At 39.3% G+C, this 15,790-nt stretch overlaps 1 protein-coding gene across 4 annotated transcripts in view; it reads left to right on the forward strand.

The window, feature by feature from the left end:
• Positions 1 to 15,790, forward strand: part of MPPED2 (metallophosphoesterase domain containing 2) — a 118,141-nt gene that overhangs the window by 59,746 nt on the left and 42,605 nt on the right. For all 4 annotated transcript variants that reach the window (XM_036384601.2, XM_036384598.2, XM_054515259.1 and 1 more), the window contains exon 4: positions 6,229 to 6,454. In XM_036384601.2, coding sequence (XP_036240494.1) covers positions 6,229 to 6,454 — 226 coding nt within the window. The remainder of the gene's footprint in view (positions 1 to 6,228; positions 6,455 to 15,790) is intronic.

Raw genomic sequence — 15,790 nt, forward strand, 5'->3', positions numbered from 1 at the left:
GTGCACATCAGAGTTGTGTGCAGTGCCTGCACGGGTGGAGCAGCACCCGTGCTCCCTGGGCACCGCTCGGCCGAGCTCCACATCCACCCAGTGCTTCCTTGCTTTCATGGGTTTATGGCTCAACCCCGGCATTATTGTAACGTAGTTTTTTGTGTTTAATGTTCCTTAGACTTGGTTTTCCATTGCCAGCATGGAGGAAATCCTAATGCATGAGTTTGAGAGGAGAAGGCAGCAGACTCTGAACCTGCTGTGTGGCTCGATCCGCAAGCGTGAGTATTAACGCTGGAGCTGTCAGGCCTTGTGGAAATTAATGAAGCCTGACGGCTACAGAGGGAAAGGTCACAGGCAGAGCTTGCACTCACCTAACATTTCTGTTTTGTTGTGTCTAACAGTGCTCTCAACAAAGGGGAGCTTTAATGTACAAGCGTTGGATTTATCGCAGGGATTCCAGGGTCTCAGCCTTTGCTCCTCCCTGTGCTGCCATGCGATGTTTTCTTTGCATAAAGGCAAAACACTTACATGTTCATTCATCCTCTCTTCTTGCTCTATTGCCCATGTGTGTTTTGCCTTTACTTTTTTCTTCTCCAAAACTGGAGGGGAAAAAAAAAAAGAAAAAAGAGGCATCAGAACTGATGGCGGAATATTTTTCACTGGGAAGACTTTGAGAGATCTTGTGCTTCAGTTCTTTGTACTGTTTTAGAAGCATGCTCTGGTTTTGTGCATGTTCTGTTTCTTATTTGATTTTTTTTTTTTTTTTTTTTGCTTTTAATTGTTTCATTGTGTAGGTTTCTACAGACACAGGGAGCCAAGCCTCATAGAAATTCATGGACTATGTTTTCAGCCAGTGTGTTGGTTGATACCAGTTTGAGCTGTTCTGTTGAGGACTTTTCGTGAAGGCTGACTTGTTTAAAACAGCCAAAATATTTTCATAGTCAGTTGGTCAGTCTCATCTTAGAAAAGGTGTTTTTCTTGCCCAGTTTTGGATCTCAGTACCTGAAGTGGGTTGTTGGTGGGATAGGCCCAGCTTATCCTGTGGAAGCTTAAGTCTGTATAATTGTACTTAATGCAGTCTAACTCACTTATTGCTGCTGAAGGAGAAATAGCAGCCTTTGAGAAATTCTGCCTTTGTTTTTAAAAGCTGAAAGGAGCTTCTGTGTGTTGGGACTGTGCTGTAAATGCTGGGAAGAGAGAGTGCCCATGGCCCTGTGATGCCAAGGGCTTTCCATGAGAAACCTCTCAGGAAGAAGTTGCAGAGCTGCTCACCAGAGCTGGGCTCTGCTGGCTGCCCTCAGCAGCTGTGGGGACTGAAGTCTGCAGGAGCAACACAAAATCTGCTCCTTCTGTGTTTACCCCTGGATGTATATGGGGCTGGTTGTAGGGGAAATGCTCCATGACCAGTTTTGCACTTTTGGGGCATACACAAAATACCAGAATTTGAAGTCATTCACTTGCACGCACATCTCTTTCTTCTGCAGTTTTCCCTCTTTTTAAGATTTATACTTCAAGGCTTCTCAGGCTGTTTCTCAGCATATGGCCAAAGGGTTTATGAGGCTATGAAACAGGCATGAAAAAAGCTCCATGTTTCATGGAAGTGCTGTGTGGTTTGAATAGTTAATGCATGCGTATGCATATTCAGAGCTTTGCATCAAAACCACTTGCATATCATTTTTGTGTAAATACAGGTTCCCACCACTACACAGACAGCTAGTATCACATTATTTCTCATTCCCCTACTTCCCTGTGGGGTTTGCAGGTAACAGTAGTAGAAAAATAATGTGATTTTCTATTTTTATAGGGGCTCAGCAGTTAACGTTCACTGCCAGGCACACTTCTTTTCATGTCTGGCAGCTCTGCAGAACTTGGGTTGTGTGACTAAACTGTACTCATATGAAGCATGCTATTAAAAGGGGAATGGCTGTTCAACAGATTAAGGCTTCCTAGGCTCCAAGTGCTTAAGGTGAATTTAAAGAAAGCCACTGAAACAACTCCTTAGGTAGGTTAAAAAAACCCCACAGCCCTCTGGCCCCCAAGCTTGCCCCCTTGTCCCATGTAATATAGGTATTTAAAGTCAGTCTGTTGTTCAGCTGACACTTGCAGTGATGTGAGTGGCTGCAGCCAGCAATAGAATAGAAGTTCTGCATTAGCAGCATTCAGACCCCCACTCCTTTTTTGCCACATCATTTTTCATCTTTTCCTCATTTTTCATTTTCATCTGATGCGCTCTGCTCTGTGCCCACCAAATCCTTGTGTTGGCAGGAAGGTGTCATGGCACAGGAGTAAAGATGAACCTCTGGGGGACAAAGGTACCTGGGATTATAGCTTGAGGGTTGACTTGTTAGATCAGTCACAGAAGTTTTCTGAGACTCCCAGATTAATGCATTTACTGTAAACAATTCAATTTTCCCAAGGCATTCAGAGATAACCATTGTTGCCTTTGTTTGAGCAAGAGCAGTATTGACCTTTTGGCTTCCAGAAGAGAACAACTTGTTTAATTGCAGTATTTTCTTGATCAATGATTACATTGTGCCCTTGCTTGGACTGTTGAGGGTTGTTGAAAAACATCTGAACCAAAATAATAGATATATTTTGAAGATACACATGTACACCCTGTGTGTGTGGACATACACATAGATATGAGTTTCAAATACTCCAGTATAAGTGACTCTGCTTCACAGACATAGTGCCCTGGTTGTTTTTTGGTAGCTGTAATTTTAGCCTTTTGATCTCACCTGTTAAGCATTTCAGTATTTTAAATTACTCAGTTATTATACTGGGAGTTAATAATGGGGGTTTCTGATAATGGGGGTTTCTCAGCTCAGCAAACTCACTTTTTCTAGTTTGGAAAAGGATTTTTCTAATTGTTTTCCAGAGTCACAGTATAAATTTAGAATGGATGATGTTGCTGGTGCATAAGGGAAGATTTGATAGTTAGGAAATCAGACTAATAAAGACCAAATGTGTCTAACAAAGATTTAGTGAAGGAAAATGAGGAAAAGCCTTCCAACCTCTGTGTTGTGCTGTACAGGCAGCGCTGATACAGAGACACAGAGATTAATCTGGTCAAGATAAAACTAAATTACCATGGAGTAGGAGATTTTTGAAGATGACTGTTTCTATTTCCATATTAAACACAAGGTCAACAGATTATAGACAAAGGGCAGGTCTGCCAAAAGAAAACAAAATATTTCACAAATTATATCAGAGAGAGTGGATGTCGTGCAATGCCATGGGGCCTTTCAAGAAGGAAAAACCAGAATGTGATGAATAAATAGCTGATCTGACTGCAGGTAATTTATTACTGTGATTAGTGCTATATAGTCCTTTTCCTCAAGGAAGGCAGAAGAATTGAATGAGACTTTCTCTTGGCTGGCTTTTGATGTGTCTTATTCCTAAAAAATACCAACAACTGTCTTCACACCGATTGCAAGAAACACTGTCTGGGTTCCCCCTACAGATCTCAGGTGCTTATATGACATGTATAATGCTACATTTATGTGTTTTAATAATTACTGATGTCACCATTACTTTGCCTTTGCATGTCCTGTGTGCCTCCAAAGTAAGCCCTTATTTTTAAAATGTCAAGATTAAAAAAAAAAAAAATACTGGGCAAAAATGCTCCAGGCTTAATTGGTCATAATATCAGCAAAACGTGCTGGTTTTCAAGTCTATCAAAATGATTGGAGGTGTAAAGCTTGGACATGTATCAGGTAAGATGAAGGTTTTTCTGTGTTAAAACAGGCAAATGTTGATAACTTAGCTGAAACCTGAATTTAACTCCTCCATCCCACTTCTCTGAGAATATTATCACACCTAGCTTGTTTTGGGGGATTGATGGTTGTGACAAGTGTATCAAATTTCATGCTGGTGATATCTTTTATGTTTCCTGGGAGAAGAGAAAATAGCAGTTTTATCTTGTGCCCAGGAGTCACAGAGAGCAGGAATTGTAGGTCCATGCCACACAGAGTTTTTAAATAAAAATGCATTGCAGAGCAGCACGTAGTAGAGATGGGCAAGGGGAGGAAAGTGAGAAAGGAGTGAGTCAAAAACTGTAGAGGAGCATTTACTGCATCTCCCCAGCTTTTATTCTAATGCAGCACCACCACAGAGAGCCATGAATATGTATTTTGTTCAGACCTGAGGTGTGTATGAAAAACATAGTCTGCTTGGTTTTTTCAAGGGATTTGTATCATTTTGGTTTTCCATCCAGAATTCACTAATTTTGCAGAGATGATGGCTCGTGTAATTCCTGTTTCTGTGCTGTAAATGCTGAAAAAGCAGAGGGTTCTGACTGGTTCCCCTGTAAGTCCTATTTAGGGGAAAAGTTAATCTCGTTGTACATACTTAGAGCTTTACTCTGAAGCTCACTTTTAAAAAGAACCCAAACCAAACAGTTTCAAAAGCTGAAAGACAAGTTTTAAACTAGCAAAGCCACTTCTGTTTAGGAGCACTGTACTCACAAGAAATGTGTAGCACCTGATTCTGTCTTCCCTGGGACAGATATTGTGAGTTCCAGACCTGGAAGACAAACCCAAAGATTTCTATTTCATTTTGCCGCCTTTATGAAAAAAAACCAAAAAAACCAAACCAAAACCAAAGACAAACTGCACAGAAATCCCCATAACAAACCCAACCATTTCTAAATGATTCTTAGTAATAAACACCAAAATGAAGGATAAGGTATGAGGCTAAGAAATCAGGGAAGGCAGGAGGAGTTAGCTTTGATGCAATCCTACGTGGGATTTTTGGCAAGTCACAGTGGGACAGATTTTGTAAGAGAGCCTAACTTCTGTGAAGACACCACAGTATGGGACTGCATTTTTAAGGGAGCTCAGCACCCAGTATGTTTATTTGGAAGATCTGGCACTGATTGCTGGTACCAAGTGCTTGAAAATCTGTTCTGAGCTCCAAAAATCTGGCTCTGTGAGCATGATCCATGCCTCCTTCCAAACAATGGTATTAGTTCCCCTGAATTGAGGGGAGCAAACATGTGATTCTTTACTTCTGACTCTGATGGCAAATGAATTAATCAGATTTCCTTTTTCCTAGTTTGTCTTATGTGGCTGAGTTTCATGGTTGCTTCTACTTGTGTGCTTTTTACAACAAATGAGATACTGCCATAGACATAATAACAATAATAATATAAAAATATGTTGCAAATGAATTGAAGCTTTGAGGGATAGGCTAGGTCTTGAATAAATGTGGATTCTTTGCTTCTTTTTTGCCAAGGTCAGGATTAAATGTGTGAGAAGGTATTTTTGTTCAGACTCAGATGTTTATTAGATCTTATCTGTGTTACAGTCTCATAAACCCTGAGTTCTGCAGCACTTCACTCTAACAAACTGAAAATGGAGCTGTATCTCCCTCTCTACAAGGCCTTTGAAGGATAAACTGTCCAATTAAGAAATGATACCTAAATTACTTTTACTTTTAACCCAATAACCAATCACACAATGTGGCCTTTTTTATCCAATTACACAAAACCACCCAAACCCATGGAGAAGAAGGTGAAGAAGAAGGACCAGCCTCCACCCTAAAGCCTCCATCTTGCTTTATATTATATATATATTACTATATTCTATGTCCCCCCCCCCCCCCCGTGATATCACACACTTCTACTCAAACTCCACACCCACAATCCCAGTTCTGTCATTCCATTTTGGAAGCCTTCTCCACAGCCTCAGGTGAAATGCAATGTTCTCTTGGGGGTCAGTGCCTGCCAGCACAGAAAGTCTGAAATTCTCAGCATCCAGGGTTCCAGCAAATAAATGTCACTGGAATGCAGATGAATCCAAATAAAGCCATAATTTAAAAACCACCATCCCCAGCAGTCTGGTGCTCTCAGGCCATGGCTGGCATCCTGCACTCCCTGCTCACCTGCCAGGCTCCTCACTGCAGGTCCCTGCTGGGGACTGACCTGCGTTAAAGCCCGGTGGGCACATTCGGGTGAATAACCCAGCAGGGCTGGTTCATGCCCCCTTTGGAGGGGTTTGACTGCCAGCAGCTGTGTTGCTGAGCCCTGCAGCAGGGGCTCTGTGCTGTGCCATGGCTTTGTGTGCCATTCTGTGCATTTTGTTCCACTGGGTGCAGGAGGAGCAGCATCCATCCGTGTGCTGTGCCCAGCACGGAGATGCTCCCAGGCCTCGGGTGTTCCACTCTGTCACTGCTGGCTGGCTGCTTGTTGTGGGAGGAGGAAATGTGCTAATGAAGTCCTCTTTTTTGTTATTTCAGGAAACCTACCATATGAATATAAAATAGTGATTGCTGGGAATCATGAACTGACATTTGATAAGGAATTCATGGCAGACCTTGTTAAACAAGATTACTACCGCTTTCCCTCTGTGTCCAAATTGAAACCAGAGGACTTTGACAATGTTCAGTCACTCCTGACAAATAGTATTTACTTACAAGATTCAGAGGTAACAGTTAAAGGATTCCGAATATATGGTGCCCCGTGGTAAGTCTCAATTTCAACTTTCTTTGCTGTTTATTGCTTGAACCCCAGCAGGAATCATTCCTGCTGAACCTGCATGAAGCTGCTTTGTTGCATTGCCCTGCAGAACAGAATCAGACCTAGCTGTAATCATTCTGACACAGTTGCTTTTATTTTTTTTTAATTTTTTTTTCCTTTTCTTTTTTGGGTAGATAATCTCTGTTTAGCCATGTGTGTGAAATAAGACAAAAGGAACTTGTAACTATTTCTGTTCTGCCTGTTGAATGCACCTAAACTGTGGAGTCAATACTGACTCTGTGCTTGTGGATGAACTGTGGTGGCATTTTGGGATGCATTAGGGAAACTCCATTACATTCTATACTGCTGAGCTATTTATATCTGCTGTGCTAATAGATTGGTGTGGTGGCATTTAACACCCACACAGCACAAGGGCACAAGGCAGCAGGTGCTTTAAGCCTTATTTTTGAGCAGTTCTGGGCATTGTTTTCTTTTTGCTTGTAAAGCTGTGATAACAGAATTTCAAAGCACTTTTGGTCTCATTCCACCCATGTGTCAAGCATGTCATGCAGGAAAGATTGCTGCCCAGTTTTGTACTAAGGAGATCCTGCCTTGTTTTTTCTACATGTCATTTAATTGTGATGCCTGACATCTTTCTCTGGAGCCTTGGGTAGCACTTGTTCTAAATTCTCATGCTGAGAACAGCCACAGTCCTCTCAGGCTTTACCAGAGACCTGAACTTGAGTGATGGTGATAATCACTCTGTTGCTTGGAATTCTCAATTGTCAGCAGAAGCACTGAGATGCTAATTTATGCACACCTATAAGAAGGGCTTGTTATGAGCCTATAACTTAGTTTTGATGTCAGGCTTGCTTTAAAGGTGAAAGCAGGAGAGGGGTTGAACCAGGAAATGGGACAAACCTATAAATGCATTAGAAATTTTTCCCTTCAGCTGATCTTTGTTGCTTTGGCCTGCATTCCTTGGTGGCTGGTGTGGCACCACACATGTTGATGCTTCTGATAATGCTTTCTCCTGGTCCTGTTGTATGCATCAGTGCTGGCTGGAAAGCTGTGATCTAGCTCTGTATCTCACATTCCTGACTTGAGCTACTAATCTTTTAATTTAAGTCATAGCCTTTAGCTACTAGTTTAAATCAGCCTGACATTGCTTGGCTAAAAAAAGAGTAATGCTCTAAATCCTTGCAATATCAGCAAATTGGGAAAGATGATCTTAATTCAGGTTAGGAATCATCTCCTGGAGTCATTTCAAAGCAATTTTTTTGTAATAGCAGCACAGAAGGCCTTGGGTAGTGAGGTGGGTTTGAGGTTTGCTGCAGGGTGAGGAGCTGAGGAAGATGTTCTGCTGAGGTTGGGGTTGTGTTCAGCTGCTTTTGTGTGTGTGCAGCAGACTTGGAGGGCCTCTCCAGTGATTAGGGAGTGCAGGCATATTTCCAAATTTATTTGGATCAGATTTAATGAACTCAGCTTCCTACAGCACTGCTGGAGTGACCTGGAGAACACAGGAGAGAACTGTGTGATGCACCTTAAATTTATACATACCGGCAACTCATCATGTTCCTTTTTCTTCTCTTTTCCTTCCCAAATCTGTAATGGAAATCTGTCATCCTTTTGTCCCCAGCTTCATTTAGAAGTTCTTTCAATTTGCAGGTGTGCACATGGATTTAGAATGTTTGCTCTGGAATATTAAGGGGCATCACATCAAGGCCCTGAGTTGTCTTAGCTGTAAAAAATGAATGGCATGTGTCTCCTGACCTCGCCATGGAAGACAAACCTGAATTAATCTTTCCTAGAATCCATTGATAGCTGGATTTTTCCCATTAGTGATGCCTGATAAATGAAGCTAGATTATTAGAAATGGACACTGAGCCCTAACCAAGTGAGGATTTCTCTCTCTTGATCTTCATTTGTGTTTAGCTGCCAAAAATTGTTGTTAAATCATGTCTTCAGCAGCTGTTGGTGTGGAGTTGAGGTTACCATTTTCAATTCAGCTTTTGAGATCAATCAGCCAGTCTGTGTTGAGAGCAGAAATGTGGTATTGTCCATGCATTTTCTCTCTCTCTCTCTTTTTTTTTTTATTTTAATAATGACAGTTTTTAGAAAATGTAAAAATTTACTAGGTTTTTTTTTGTGTTTTAGCCAGTCTTTCAGAGGAAGGAAGAGTCCCATCAGATATTAGTAAAATCTGCTCTAATTTTATTCTGTGCCTGGAAACTGAGACAGAATGATCAGACAAGCATTTTACCACTTCTTAAATTTTTATACCCTCTCCCCTCCAATCACGTCTTGCTCTATTCCTATAAATCTTCAGATTACCCCAAAGGAGGTGAATTTGTGGGATTTTTTGTGTATTTACAGCCTCCTCACCCCAATTAATTCTGTCACAGTAATGGGGCACTGGTCATTAACCCAGAAGATGAGCCAACCCTAACAAGAGATAAGTTGGCATGTTCAATTTGTGTGCAGTTTTGTAAGTATTTCCAGAGGGGGGAAAAAAGTTCTCATTTGCTGATAAAGCTACTGATTTTAATTTAAAAAAGAGGGATCAAACCAAGAATAACAGATGTGATCCTGGAGGTTTGAGCCTGTCAGGGGTTTCTAAGAAGTAATTGCCAGAGTACTGGGAAGGCTGGCTATAATTCATCTATCTAGAAAATGTAAATTGCCATCTCAGTGTAAATACAGAGAGGAAATATCAGTTCATATTCATTACATGCTATTACTCAGGGTACATCTAAAAGCTTTCTAAAGACCTAAGAGAATTCAAGTAGTGCCTCCTAACTTACAATTTAGCAGGATTTGTGAGTAAAAAAAATAACTTACAATACATGGGAGCATTGGTGTGTGTTTGCAATTGGAATGTGCCGTGGTGCATAACAACAGCCTCTGAGGAGCAGAAAATTTGAATTTAGCCTGATAGTTCTGAGCGCATTAAATGGCATTAGCTGGAGGGAAGTTGAAAAGAAGAGTCTCAGCTCCTAAAAGAGAAAAGTGCAGGGGTGGGACATAAATCACATTCAGAGCTCTGCTCATTTTCTGAGGTGAAGAATGTAAGTGACATTTTCACACCTTAAATAGGAGATTCTTTGATGTACCTTGAAGGAACAAAATGGCTGAAGATTTTCCATTTGGTCTATAGATAACAATCCACAAAAACATTCCCCTCCTTTCTCTTCCTTCTGACTTTGCCCTATGAACCTGGCTTGTTTGCTGGGAAAATAATTGATAGTTTATGCAGTAAAAAATTCTGTGAGATTCCAGTGAAAACGTTTCCTCCTCGGGAAATTCGAGATTGAGGTTTGCTATTAAACAGGATGGAAAATAAAACCAGTGATGGATTTATGAATTTTTAAATTTTCAGACTCCCTCTGTGAAGTAAACATGAGCATAACTCATGCTGATGTATCTGTGAAAGGGTAAGGAGACACAGTCTGTTTTTACTGCAGCTTTGGGTGCTGAATATGCATAAGTGAATTAGTCTAAGTTTTACTTATATTCAAATGTTATTTTAAAATATGTGATGTTTTTTTAAAATTATATTTGAAATGGTTCATCCATGCTGAGGGCTGAATTTACCACAGTGTGCTGTAGACATTTGGGTACAAATCTTCTCACAGTGTGTGTTTTCTAATGAAGCTTTAAAAGCACTCAAACCACCAGAGGACTGCAGTTAACTGGAGACAGAATTTGTTTAAACCACATTTTGACAGAAACAATTGTTCAGGGAGAATATTTTTTGCTGTTCTATTTCATTCTGCTGATCAGCTCTATAACTTTTGTAGGTTTTTGCCTATTTGAAAGAGAAAAGTAGTTGAAAAGAAAAAAAAATGTTCTGATGTGCTTTACTTTGTGTGCATTGAAATTTGTGATTCTTACCTTTTATGAAGAAGGAGGCAATAGGCTTATTTATGGATTTTAAATTCTGTTCTGCATAAGAATTTCACAGAAAATGCCAAAAGCTCTAAGTGTAAAATAATCTAACAAAACAATCCTTTACATCATTTTTAGCTATGAAAGTGTGTGAGCAAATTCTACTCACAGAATGAGAAGTAAAGCCGGAGGTCTGGAACTTTCAGCCTATATATTTGTTTAGATAACTACAGATAGATGTATCTTTTTGAAGGAAGAAATGTGTAGAGTAAATATATAAATATATATAAAATATATACCATATTATATATATATAACATATTTATATGTGTATAATATTTATATATATTTATATATATTAAAAAAATATATATATAAATTTATAGACTTTCAGCCAAGATATTTGTTTAGATAACTGGAGATACAGGTATGTTTTTGAAGGAAGAAAGGTGAAGTGTAAAAATATACAAATATGTAAATATAAAAATAAATATCTACAAAAATATAAATAATATATATAAATAATACACATATAAATATATATAAATAATACATATATAGACTTTTAGCCTATATATTTGTTTAGATAACTGGAGATAGATATATATGTCTTTTTGAAGGAAGAAATGTGTAGTGTAAATATATAAATATATATAAAATATATACCATATTATATATAACATATATTTATATGAGTATATATTAAAATATATAAATATATAAAATTTATAGACTTTAAGTCTATATATTTGTTTAGATAACTGGAGATATATATCTTTTTGAAGGAAGAAATGTGTAGTGTAAATATAATATATAAATATATATAAAATATATACCATATTATATATAAAGCATATATTTATATGAGTATATATAAAATATATAAATATATAAAATTTATAGACTTTCAGTCTATATATTTGTTTAGATAACTGGTAAGAGATGTATCTTTTTGAAGGAAGAAAGGTGTAGTGTAAATATATAAATATATATAAAATATATACCCTATTATATATATATATATAACATATATTTATATGAGTATGTATAAAAATATATAAATATATAAAATTTATATGCTTTCAGTCTGTATATTTGTTTAGATAACTGGTAAGAGATGTATCTTTTTGAAGGAAGAAAGGTGTAGTGTAAATATATAAATATATATAAAATATATACCCTATTATATATATAACAGATATGTGTATATATAAAAATATATGAATATATAAAATTTATAGACTTTCAGTCTATATATTTGTTTCGATAACTGGTAAGAGATGTATCTTTTTGAAGGAAGAGAGGTGTAGTGTAAATATATGTGAATATATAATATATATTATATAAAAGTACATATAAAATATATATAAACAATAATTACATAGAGACTTTCAGCCTATATGTTTGTTTAGATAACTGGAGGTGGATGTATCTTTTTGAAGGAAGAAATGTGTAGTGTAAAAGCCAATCCTGTACAAATCAATGGATGTCAATGGTTAACAGAGTCAGCTTGTTGTGGATAACTGAAAAGCAGCACCAACATAAAAGATGGCAATCAATTATTTAAATAATGCCTGCAATCAGTGCTTTGCATCCCTGTGATGAACACGAGTTCCCCCTGAGCGCGGGTGGGAGTGCAGCAGCATTGTTCAGCAATATCCTGCACCTTTGTCAGGCTGCAGCTTGTTCAGGTCTCGGGAACAGAAGCACAAAGCTGGCCTCCCAGTTGCTTTTAATGAATCCTAGTGGGTTTTTCCTATGTCCAAGAATCTGATCTGGAGGGTGATCCAGAGGTCAGGAACAAACAGCTCACTATCACTCACGTCTGCACAGCCAAGGCTTTCATTTGCTTTTTTTAGTAACTCCAGAGGAAGTGCCTTAACTCTTTTTTCAGAAGCAAAGTTTTAATTGGCATAGATAATGCAACTTGAAGAAAGCAGAGGCAGGTTCAGCCATCTCCTTCAAAAGTAATGTTTTGTGCAGTCTTTTCTTTTCAGCCCAGTGTAAAATCTGGGGTTTCATCAAATGATTTTACATCAGTTAAAAATGATTTCTCTGACTCGGTTTCTTTCTCTGCTTCATTTGCAATGATATTTTAGTACAAGCAGCTCCAAGTTAGTACTTCTGCCTTGTTCTGATCAGTGTTTTCAGACTCTCTGTTTATCCTGTCAGAGAGGTGTCAGAGGGTTTTTTTTTTTCCTTTCCAATTATAAGTTTTGTAATGCATCATGGGTTTTGCTGACAGTCTTCAAGTTCTTGAAATAGCAAGCAAATTAACAGCAGATATTGAGCGTGAGGACTGGAAAACCAATTGGCAACTCACATGATGGGATTCAGATACACTGATGGGTTGGAATGGATCTCATTTCTTTTATTTTCATGGTCTTAGCTGGCAATTAGCTCCTGTCTAAAAAAAAGGAGGGATAGAAATTGGGCTATTCAGAAATAAAGTTCTTCTTTGCTGTTTAATGGTGAGGAAACCAGGGGAGACTGGACAAGGCTGTGTGTGTGTGTTGCACCAGTTTTTCAGGAATTCTTGTGTTTATGCAGTAGAAGTCAGCAACTGAGAGAATTATTGGCAAAGACTGAAGTCTCCTGTCTGTATGTTAAACAAACACAGCACCACTGCAGCATGGCTGTGTTTAAAGGTGCAGGCTTCTGTTTCGTTTTTCTTGGCATTTCTCCTCCAGGTCTCTGAGTTTAGAATGGAAGAATGAATTCCCCCTGGTCTAGAATTGCAGAGGTTTGTTTACATTTCTTGCCTTGTCGGGAATGTGGCTGATTTTTCTTTGGTCTCCTTGATATCAGATTGACTTCCAAGTAAAAAATTGTCCTGATTACTTTTAAAAGCTTTCTTTCTTTTTTCTTCCTTTTTTTTTTTTTTTTTTTAAATAAAGAGTCGGATGTTTGGCATTTTAAATACACTCGCTCATAAGTAATTTTTAATCCTGTGGCACAAGCCCTGCCCTATTTTATTTAATTCTTTGGACAGCTCTGCATCCTGGTACTGGGGCAGATCATGGAGTCTTGATCTTTTCTTCAGGCTTGACTTCAGCAGGAATAAGAACTTTAGAGTATTCTTTACTAATGTTAACAAATAAACTGTGCCTGTTTGTGAATGGAATTCTAGCCAGTTAAGCCAGACATAAAATAATAGCTCTCCTAAATCTTTCCTGGTGTGGAAACAGGGATTTGAATTCTTCCACAGCAGTACAGACAAATGATTGTGGAAATCTGCTCTGAGTCTCTAATTCTTGCTCCATTTTCCTGGAGTTCAGGAAAAAAGCAGAGGCAGAAGGAGCCAGAATGAGCTGTGGTGTTGGGGTGCTCATCATTCATGGTGCCCTCCTCATTTGTAGGTTGAAGTATGGTTTGCTCAACAAGAAGGACATTTTGATAGACAAGCTGTGCTTAAACTTGTAGTTTTGCTTTGGTTGGTGTGTTTTTAATTGCCAGAATCAAGCAGTTTGCTTTCCTTTAGCTGAGCCCTGGAATAACACAGTGGTCACTGTGCAAGAAGCAGGCTGAAAGTATTCACAGCCAGCAAGGAGTTACCAAGAGAAGGAAACAGAATACTGCAAAACTCCCGGCATTTTTAACTCTGGAGCATCAGGCTTTGTCTTGGGAAGGGGTTTGAAACCCCTGAAAGAATGGGAGCTGGGAAAGAGGAGTTGTTAAGGCAAATCTGGAGATGGGCTGTTCTGTACAGGGCAGGACTCCTTGCAGTGTGTTGATGCTTGTTGAATAAATTCTCCTGCACTTCAGGGCTCCTGCTTTTCCATTTCCTTTCACCTGCACGTGCCCCACACCTCTTTGTGGTGGTCTGGTACAGAAGGGAAGGCAGACAAAGCTGAGAACACCATGCTGTTCAGGTTAACTGGAAAATTCCCTCTCTCTAGGACAGCCACCTTCCCAGCAGCAGAGTGGAGAAGTAAGAGAGGGGCTGCAGCTCTGACAAGCTGACACCAGGATGGATTTTGCATTGCGTGCTGCTCTTCAAGCCTCATTACTCTCATTGCTTCATTTCCCCTATGCCCTGAGCAAGAAGGATTAGGGAGCAGGTGGATGCTCTGAGTGACAGGCAGAGGAGCCTGTTGGAGGATGTGTTGGGTCTGGCTGAGCTGGAGTTTGTTCCTCACAGCACCATCCCAGAGCTGTGCTCTGCCTTGGGGGCTGCAAGGGTGCTAATAACACGCCTGTGTCTGGCTACAGCATCAGCACTGCTTTCTCCAACACCCCTCCCCTCCATCAGGAGGCTGGGCAAGGTTTTGGAAGTGCTCACAGCTGGGACACTGACCACAGGAATATTCCATACCACGTGATGTCAGCTCAGATGGAAAAGCTAAGGAAAGCTAAGGGGGATGGTGTTTGCTATTTGCAGTGTTTGCCTTCTGGAGCAAGCACTCCATGTGATGGAGCCTGGCTTCCTGGGGAGTGAAATGAGTGAAATTAGGATGGAGGAGGTGACAGGGAGGAAGGTGCTTGGGTATGGGAAACAGATGCAAGCTACAAGTGGTTTGTTTCACAGTTCATCTATTCAGGACAAACAGGAAAAACGTGGGAGAAATTTACATTGCAGGTAGAGTTGACAATAAAGCTCACGTGATGTGATGGGGATAAAATGCAATAGAAATGGAGAAGCAATTATTTTTTATTTTTTTTAAATCCATAAGCAAGTGATTAGATTTTGCAAGGGTAAGATCTCTCATGACTGTCTTTCAGATGATTTGGGTCATATTTATCTAATACTTATTAATCACAATGCTAACTTTACCCTGACATGTGTATAAAATGCTTAAAGTAATTCTCAGAAGCTATGAAATAAAGCAAAAATTGCACATGCACTTTAAATAAGAGACCACTGATTGTGAATCTGAGCATAGACATAAAGGTCAAGAGTGACAACTGCATTCATCAGATTTTCATGAGAATCTGTTCAGTAGAATAGATCTGGCACCTCATTTCAGAAGTGGTCAACACTCATGGATTCAGTAGAAAATCAATGAGACCCGTGGGTATTTATAACCACCCCTACGAGGTTTAGGTGCTGGTCTGGATTATGGATTGTGTGCCTGTAAAATGTGAGCATTGCTGACATCTCTAACACACAAAGGGAATAATGCTTCCCAGGAAGTAATCTCATGATGATTTGAAATCATCTGACACTTGTGCCATTGTGTTTATTTTGCAAGCAGTGCAAGCACTTGAGTTTTGTACCTGCAGATGTGCCAGCCTGCCTGTCCTGTGCTTCTGGAGAGCTCTCACCTCCAGGATTGCTCCTTCAGCAGCATTTGTAGATGGGTAGAGCTTGCAGGAAGGCTCTGGTCCTTGAGAAAGCCAGTTGATTTTTGTGCACATGTGAATCAGTGTGTCTCACTGACAAAAGCTGAATATTTGCAGCTGCTAACTGTATTAATCTCTTGAGTCAGGTTTGTTGTTATTTATAGTTGTGTT

The sequence above is a fragment of the Molothrus ater genome, chromosome 6 (assembly GCF_012460135.2).
Source record: "Molothrus ater isolate BHLD 08-10-18 breed brown headed cowbird chromosome 6, BPBGC_Mater_1.1, whole genome shotgun sequence".
NCBI lineage: Eukaryota > Metazoa > Chordata > Aves > Passeriformes > Icteridae > Molothrus > Molothrus ater.